Consider the following 9,391-nt stretch of genomic DNA (forward strand, 5'->3'; position numbering starts at 1 on the left):
AAGGATATAATTCTAGTTGTATGCTCAAATAATTTCAATTCTTTTTGTCTAAATAGATAAATGATAAATGGATATAGCACTTTTTGCACTTTTTGCACTTTTTTTTTTACTTGTCAAAGACAGAGTTGGTTTCTTCATTATATTTGTAGGGTGGTCCTTTTCATATGAAGGTTATAAGCCAGTCGTTTTAAATTCTACTTTTATTTCTATTTTCCATTTTGTATTTACCATAAGTACAATCAATCCTGTAAAGATATTAGAAGAAAGTGCGCATATATTTAGTGCTTATAATACCATTCTGGCCATAAAGTATAGTCAAGATCAAACACAATCAGTTTTGGAAATCTCTTAAACTGCTTCTTTAAAGTGATGGTCATTAATTTAAAAAAAAAAAGGAACAATTTATTTCTTTTCTCTTCGCTTGAATCTGACTTCCCGGTCATACCGGACTATTTAAATTAAATCTGAAGATTATCCAATACATTTAAAGAAAACCCTATTTCTGGTTAGTATTATGTTGATAAACTGAAAAGTTTTTTATTTAAAAGATAAACTAACATATGAATCCTTTTGGGAGAAAAAAGACAATACACATATACAAATAAGAGGCTTATTTGATACAGTGCTTTGCTTTTGAAAATACAAAAATTAGAGGGTTTGAATAAAGGTTATGTAAACGATCTGAAAATTTTAGTAAAATAAATTATTTAACAAATTTTAAAGAAAAATGAATGTCTTAATATTAATATAATAACTTTCTTGGTATGAATAAAGCTCAACTATTACATAAATATTCGCTAAGCTTAATGATAAATATGGAATGAAAGTTAAACATTTATATTTTTTTTTTTTTTTTTTTGGATCTTTGAACTGGTTTTAGTCCACAATTAAAAAACGATAAAATTGATGGATCATTTAAAACGGTCTCTCTCTCTTGAATTCGTGGAATTTGTGGTCATAAGGTAATGTACCAATTGTTACCGCCGTTAGTTTTTTGTGGATACCGGCAAAAATATGTTAGAACCGTAATTAAAGCTGCTTTGTTTGTATGTAATTGAACTTACTGAAAAAGCTTCGCAAATCACCTGTGTCCGTAGACAGTCCCGCGAAATCTATGACTACAAAGCAAATATCTTTTTTAGATGAATTAATAAGAAAAATCGTCGCTAAGGAAAAATATTAATATTAGTCTTGTTAATAAATATTCGCATATTTGCAAATATATCATGTCTTACATTGAGTATTTTCATATGTTCCTATTAAATCATTTAGCAAACCAGTGCTATCTGTTGTATAATGATAAAAGTAATAAAGAAAAAGGTAGAAACAAAAATAAAGAAACAGTTTTAGTACTTTTTGAGACTGATCTTTATTTCAGTTTAAGTTAAAGTAAAAATTATTCTGATTGAAGGCAGGTATTTATATCTTATTGAGTGAGTGGCTTGATATCTTCTGTTGTGATCGTTCTTCTAATCTTCAGGTACTTTAGCAAGTGTCATCCCTAATTATGATTATGAAAATTTTTCATTTGTTCTTTTGTATGTATGTCACAGATTATCTTTTATTCTGGGAATTCTTCACTGATTTGAATAACGTTATTTTACGTGATATTTTAATTATGTGAAAGATTAGCAATATTCCTGACATTGGATTGGATTTGGTTATTTTAGTTGATACGTCTTCTTATCGAAGAACTCTCATGAATACAATACATATTCTAAAAGAACATGTTTAATTGGAATTGATTGTATGATCTTATTTAAATAAACTTATATTTTATTTTGTTTTAATTATGATCTTGTATTAAGACTTATATTTATTAATGTCAACTACAATCAGTTACTGTTCTACAACACTTTCTACAAATCTCAGTTTGGACATTTTCAGCCCAGAGGACGAGGCCATGGAACCTTCGGACCCTCTACGATCACTCAGAAGTCCACAAACAATTACACAGACAATACAACCTCCCACCAATAGCGCAGAGACACTTAAATCAGCAGATCAAGGAATTACCGGTAGTACAACACAAGAATCAAGAACAATGTCCATGTGGTATTTACACATGTAATAAAGTAATAATGTAAGTTACTACGAACAATGGTCCTCCAAATTAGGAATATCGGACATTGTATTACGCCACTTCAAATAAAATCCCGATCCACTCCAGAATATTCTAATAAGTTCCTGAATCAGGATTAATAATTACTTCTTGATAAGAAGATGTTAAACTATGCCAATCATATAAATAACTCATTGTCTAATATCGATTAATAATCAATAGTCATATACTGTAAATATTAATATTTAGCCGTGATTAGAAAAGTATAAATACCCTCATATTTTTAACTTGAATAAAGGACAATCTACTTTGAGTCTCACTTATTTTTACATTTGTTGATTGACTTAGTACTTTTTATATTATAAAACCTCAAATATCACATTTTTTTAAGTGAATACACTACGATATTGTTCTGAAATCAAGATGTCTGCTACTGGTAACTCTACTCCTGCTACTCCCAATGCTCCTGTTCCCATTGACTACGCTATGGAATTGATCAACTCTCCTGAGCAAGTCGCTGATGCTGTCTTAAAGGAAACAGAAGACTATGCTAGCTCTTTAAATGAATTATCTATAAATGAAGATAACCGAGCCATTTCCTCTTCTTCTGAAGACAATTTATTGGAAATGAAAAATGCTAAAAGGGTGGCATATGACCTCCTTGAACGAGTTCGGGTGGAACTCACTCGTATGTATGCAAATCCTCAGGCTTCTATGGATGAAATTAACCAAGGAAGAGAGGTAGTTCAACAGGCTAAATATCGATATAACGGTATAGTTGAGCTATACAATGAATGCAAGAAAAATAGGATGCATAAGCCTATGTTGTCTCACGCCGGGAACCCTAGATCTGCTGTCAATAAGGAACATACGGCACAGGACGAATGGTCAAGTTTCAATAACAGCAAGATCAGCCGCTCTGAGCTTCCTGTTCTTCATCTTTCGGTGGACAAGAAGGATTCTGACCCTGATGACTGGAAATATTTTTCAAGACTTTTGAACGCATCTTCAGGATCAATCAAGTCAATATCCTGGTCCACTGGCGTGATTACATGGCCTTATCCATTGGCGAAGCCAATTTAGATTGGTACCAAGAAACAATCGAATCACACAGCCCTTCGTACTCTTGGGAAGAAGCCAAGGACATTATACGCAAGCACTTTGAAAACCCTGCCAAGGCAATTGAAATGTTTGGACGCCTACTCTCATCCAAACAGCGAAACAATGAAACGGTGTCTGATTTCACTGCTCGTTTCAACCGCCTTGCTCAAACCGCTCAGTGTTCGGATTCAAACATGCTTGCACGAATATACATCAACTCTCTTCATGATGATTTAAACCTTCACATAAGAACGGTATTGTCATCCAACTATGGTGCTACTTTCTTACAAGACATCAATTCTATCAGAGAAGTTGAAAAACTTGCTTCTGGCTTGGAAGTACACAAGCACCAGCCCTATGCTGCTTCTACCACATACAAGCACTCTAAAGGTGAACGCCATGGCTTTAAGGGTGCAAAAAGAGGTCATTCTGAGTCCTCAAATGGTGACTTTATAAAGAAACAAAAAAGTTCTAATGGTCACTTCACCTCTTCAAGCTCTTCTGACTCCTCCAGTTCCAAAAAGTGTCTATATTGTAAAGATACATGGTTCAAGGGACATAAGTGCATGGAATTCTTTGCTCAAAAGAATAAGAGCACAGTAAGGAAGATAGAAAAACGAAAGCAAAACGTTAAAAAACTTGATCATCCCTCTACTAAGGCATGGAATGAATTTGCCAAGAGACAATCAAATAACAAGAAATCTAGTACTGATGATGAACTAGAGGATAAAATGCAACTCGGTAAGTGCATAAGAGCAATAAAACAAGAGAAAAATGACTTGTTGACTCACAATTCCTTTTCTTTATATACTCCTATAATCATCCAGACGAATAGAGCACTTGGTTTAATTGACACTGGTGCAGAAATATCAGTCATAAATAGAAAATTTATTGAAATAAATAAAGTTAAATTCTATCATAAAACTGGTCTTATTAATTTAGCTGGAAAGGATAATGTTGTAAAAAGGATTGGTATTACTGAACCACTTGAATTGAAATATAATGGAAAGACTTTCCACCATTCATTTGAGATTATGGATTTTAATGAAGATGATAAATGTAATGTCATTCTCGGCCTTGATATTTTAAGTCATTTGGGTATTGCTCTCACTGGAGTCGCTCATAATTGGGATGATAATGAAGTCATCTTTGATGATTCAATTGATGACACTGTTAAACCCAACAACTCTCCTGCTGGCACTGAACTTGAACGATCCCAGTTCATAGAAAAAATTCATCCTTTACTTGCAGAAAATATGAACATACCCAAAGATGCATTCTGCACAGTACCTGAATCCATAATCCACTTACCCACGGAAAAAGGAAAAATTGTAAATCATAAGCAATATCCCATAGCATATAAATTGAAACCTGTCTTGGATGAAGCCATCAATAAATGGTTAGACAATGGTACCATCACAAAAGCTCCTGTAAATACGGCCTGGAATTCTCCATTAACCTTAGCTGATAAAAAGGATGCAAATGGAAATAAAACTGGCAAAAGACCATGTCTAGATCCTCGACATATAAATGCTCTATTACCAGACGATAAGTTTCCTATACCTCTCATAACGGATATTTTTCATGAATTATCTGGATCCTCAATCTTTACTACTTTGGATTTGACTGCTGCATTTCATCGTTTTAAGATTCATGATGAAGACCAGCCTAAGACCGCATTTACATATAACGGTCAGCAGTATATGTTTGTTGGTGCTCCTTTTGGAATAAAGTTCCTATCAAACGTATTCCAAAGAGTAATGACGCAGATATTTAAAGACATGCCCTTTGTACGAACTTTCATTGACGATATTGTTATAATGTCGAAAAATATGGAAGAGCATGCTGTACATGTAAAAGCTGCTATAGAAGCGCTTACTAGGGTGAATCTCGTTCTCAACGTCGATAAATGTCATTTTGCACAAAGCTGCGTTTATTTACTCGGTTTTTGTATCTCTGCTAAAGGATCTTCGTTAGATACTCGTAAGCTAACAAATATTGAAGAATGGCCTAGACCTACATGTGGCACGGATGTTCAGCGATTCTTAGGTGTTGTAAACTATTTCCGCGAACATATTCCTAAAGCAGCCATGTTAACTGCTCCTTTAGATCATCTTCGTAACAGCAAAATAATAACTGAGAAGGATTGGACACCCTTGCATCAAACTCATTTTGAGGCAATAAAGAAAGTTTTACTTTCCAATGTGGTGTTAAGTCAACCTGATCTCAGACAGCCATTTTTTGTCGCAACTGATGCTTCAAATTACGGTATTGGTGCTGTACTATATCAAGAACATGTGGAGTTGACATCTAATGTTGATTCTACAGATGTAGTTAAAAACGATAATGTTTTAAAGGATAAGGGAAAGAAAAAGACCACAATAAAATATATTGGTTTCATGGCACGTTCTCTTTCCAAGTCCGAGAGAAATTATAGTACCACGAAGAGAGAACTTCTGGCAATCGTATTTGCACTCAAAAAGTTTCATAAATTTCTATGGGGAAATCCTTTTACACTTTATACAGATCATAAAGCTCTGACCTACACTACCTCAAAAAATTGTTCATTTTGAACCGCCTTTTACACATTTCGTACTGAATCTGCTTCACATAATCCCCAATCAGCGCTCAGCACAAACCATTATGAAACACTGCTTCTCAGCTATTTACTACACTGTAAGTATATCACGTGCTATGCGTAAATGCTGGAAAATATCCAATCAAAAATCAAAATCAAAATGAACAATTTTTTGGGTTTTTTTGAATATGAACTAAATTTACGCCTATGTTCCCAAATAACATAGGACTAACTCGTGACTGCTATCATAATTTTTACCCGTGACTACTTCTGCTATTCCAAGGCAGCCCTGGTCGATTTTGTTTTTTTTGCTTTCCCATTGTAATCTCTCATTGCTCCATCTCGACATTTCAAGTAATGGTAAATTGCGAAATTTCAGAAACCCAACGAAATGCAATTATTTCTGCTTTAAGAAGAAGAAAGTCGTACGATGCTATCAGCAACGAGTTACATGTTTCTAAAGGGTCTATTTCGAACATTGCGAAAGAAGTAGACCATCACTCCGTATTGCAAGCAGGTCAACCCAAGAAACTTAACATATACGACGCGCGCCTTGTATTGCGCAGGTTCAATGCTGGTGTGTACAAGACCGGAGAGCTCGCTGCCAGAGACTTAAGTGGCTTAGGTTCGGATATTTGCAGCCAGACCGTGCGAAACCTTCTTAAAAGCTCCAAATTTCAATTTCGACGAAAACCAACAGCTCTTCCTTTAACGCATTCTTCCCAAAAGGCGCTCCTTCAGTTTGCCAAGAAGCATATAGGTTGGACAGAGGAAGCCTGGAAAGGAGTAGTCTTTAGCGACGAAACAAAAATCAATCGCTTGGGTTCAGATGGTAAACAATGGACTTGAGTACAAGAAGGAAGGCCTCTGCAGGATCACAACGCCAACCAAACTTATGAGCATGAAGGCGGTAGTATACTACTTTGGAGCTGTTTGACAGCAAACGGAGTTGGATATATCACTCAAATGCTCGGAGGTTTAGATTCAGAGCTGTATTGCAATATTATGACGGAGGATATGCTCTCTTCATTAGAAGAATACGATATGTCAAAGGATGACATTATATTTCAACATGATAACAATCCAAAGCATACATCTAGACTAACACAAAAATGGTTCGTAGATAACAAGGTGCAGCTACTGGATTGGACAGCATATTCACCCGACTTAAATCCTATAAAGAATTTATGGAATTACTTAAAAGTCCGGCTGTATGCTTATGAAACTGCACTCTTAAGTATGAAGGAACTATTTGAACGGGTTGCAGATATTTGGTACAATGAAATTACAAAGGAATACTGCGAGCAGTTCGTATGCAGCATGCCGCAAAGACTACAACTTGCTTTAAAAGAAAAGGGCGGTGAGATTAATTATTAGCTAATAAAATAAAAAATGTCGACAAAAACCCAAAAAATTGTTCATTTTGATTTTGGTTTTTGATTGGATATTTTCCAGCCTTTACGCATAGCACGTGATATGCTTACGGTGTAGTAAATAGCTGAGAAACAGTGCTTCATAATGGTTTGTGCTGAGCGCTGATTGGGGATTATGCGAAGCAGATTCAGTACGAAATGTGTAAAAGGCGGTTCAAAATGAACAATTTTTTGAGGAAGTGTACAGTAGGTCACAGAACTGCTGCAAGGAATCCATTTTTCTTGGGTGTTGTAGCGCACATCCTGTTACAATGGCTCAAACTGACTCTGTTCCCACATCGCACATCATCTACATGTCATGAAAAATCTGAAAGAGATTATGCCCTATTGGATATGTATTGAAGGAAGTATGAGATGCTTCAGTCGTAAATTTGAAACAATGAACATTTAGAACGGATTGAACTGCTTTAGCAATATGTAGTAGGACCTACTCTTCGATAAGTACTCTCTAGAGTTCTTTCCGGAATGTTATCTACATGTCCTTGGCAAAGATCTTTATGGAAGTCATTTCATATTTCATCAACTCGTTCCCAAAACACATCCATGTTCTTTGCTCTATATTCGTAATAGTTGAATTTCAACTTCAATTGATGTCCTACGTGCTTGATTGAATTTAAGTCGGGGATCTAAGCTAGCCAATAGTTAACATAGCTCTCTTGGTGACTACATAACTAGGCTATTGTAGATTATGCCTTGTGCTTTGTGTTATTATCATGCTAAAACTAAATGTTGGACCAGTCGAAATTGTAGTACTTCATAGTATCACGAAGCGTAGTGTTCAAAATATGCTGGTAAACACCCGAGTTCAAGTTTCCATCGTAAATTTAGCAAGCATATCCTGGTCCTTCAGAGATTATACAACCCCAGGGCATCATTTTGCTAGCTCCGTGATTGATTGCAAAATCCAGGTCATGATGTTGAAGAAGGTCACTTGGCCGTTTCCAATAGTGATCAGCATCATCAAAGCCCTATACGCTGAGCTTGGTCTCATTAAAGTACACTGTTTGCTGTCAGTCACTCATTGCCTAATCCTGATGCTCCTTGACCCGTTCTAACTGATGCTACGTATGCGTTTTTGTCTGAAATGGCTTCTATTTTTCTATCAGAAAATGGAACTCCATTGATTTCAGTACGTTAATTTCTGACTGGTATGAGATATCATAGCCAAATCCAACCAGCTCCCGGTTCACCTCTTTAGAAGCCTTTAGAACCCATTCCATGCCTTTTCTTTTGATTAACCGCTTCGTCACTTTGGAGACTACTGTAGGTCTACCACCTGTGTTTACTGTTCTACTTGAAAACAGCCGTCTAGAGTATCTACTAACAGTTGATTAATGTAATCCAGGCTCCTTGGAAATATCATACATTGATGTGGATGCGGTTAATGCCTGTTTGTAATCGTTTATTTTCTCCTCTGACAGCCGTTTAGGCATGCGATTGACGATAGGGTAAAAAAGAGAAATAATTTAAATAAGGGAATATAAAATTTAAAATAAAGGAATTGTAAGCGCTTTTATATACTGGCAACATTCTAATCATGTCAAGAATGTGAAAAACTATGATAGCAACCGGTTGGGTCGTATTAAAATTCGTCATTTAAAACATATGTGAACAAGTAAAAAATGTCGGATGTTCATAATACTACCTTTAGCGATCTCAAATTCCACCAATAACCATTGCTCATATCCGATAATCGACGAATAAATGCACTTTCTATTGAGGTACAAACAGTCAAGGTTTGAGATAGTTTGGTGCAGTACCCATGGACAACCAGCTGTAAAACCTAAATTTTGCAATTCCTTGCAGCAGTTTTGTGACCTACTGTAACTACTGTGTGTCTTTACAGATATAGTATATACTTTTTTCTAGCTTTTTTTTGGTACAAAAATTACATCTCTATTCTGAAAATTCAATTTCGTATTATTTTACACGATGTTCCACTGTTAAAATACCCGATGTATAATAATTTAGAATATACGGTTTGGGTGCAGTGACCAATCACGTGATCAGGCGCAACACCATTTACTATAGCGTTTACCAACCTGAGAATGTACTAAGGGAGAAGGTACTCTTTTTGAGGGAGATGATTACCACAGCAAAGACAAGGAATACCAACTAGAATAACTACTGTAAGTTCTATTAATTCACTTCAACTGCAACGAGAACCAAGGCCGACCGAAAAAACCTACTTCGTTCAATTGGTACCAGAATATAGAA

General features: G+C 35.5%; 3 protein-coding genes across 3 annotated transcripts; all 3 read left to right on the top strand.

Moving 5' to 3' along the window:
• Nucleotides 1-1,822: 1,822 nt before the first annotated feature.
• Nucleotides 1,823-2,317, top strand: RO3G_16745 (uncharacterized protein; the record flags this gene model as incomplete). Its single annotated transcript, XM_067671329.1, has 3 exons — nt 1,823-2,046; nt 2,077-2,083; nt 2,312-2,317. 3 exons carry the CDS (start codon nt 1,823-1,825, stop codon nt 2,315-2,317), a joined length of 237 nt encoding a protein of 78 aa, XP_067527430.1.
• A 168-nt stretch (nt 2,318-2,485) lies between these two features.
• RO3G_16746 (uncharacterized protein) lies at nt 2,486-5,736 on the top strand (the record flags this gene model as incomplete). The annotated part of the gene is made up of 4 exons (XM_067671330.1): nt 2,486-2,750; nt 2,841-3,084; nt 3,177-3,904; nt 4,070-5,736. The coding sequence occupies 4 exons, from the start codon at nt 2,486-2,488 to the stop codon at nt 5,734-5,736; spliced, it is 2,904 nt and encodes a 967-aa protein (XP_067527431.1).
• Nucleotides 5,737-6,707: 971 nt separating this feature from the next.
• RO3G_16747 (uncharacterized protein) lies at nt 6,708-7,118 on the top strand (the record flags this gene model as incomplete). Its single annotated transcript, XM_067671331.1, has 1 exon — nt 6,708-7,118. One exon carries the CDS (start codon nt 6,708-6,710, stop codon nt 7,116-7,118), a length of 411 nt encoding a protein of 136 aa, XP_067527432.1.
• Nucleotides 7,119-9,391: the final 2,273 nt, after the last annotated feature.

Source organism: Rhizopus delemar, genomic scaffold (assembly GCF_000149305.1).
Source record: "Rhizopus delemar RA 99-880 supercont3.22 genomic scaffold, whole genome shotgun sequence".
NCBI lineage: Eukaryota > Fungi > Mucoromycota > Mucoromycetes > Mucorales > Rhizopodaceae > Rhizopus > Rhizopus delemar.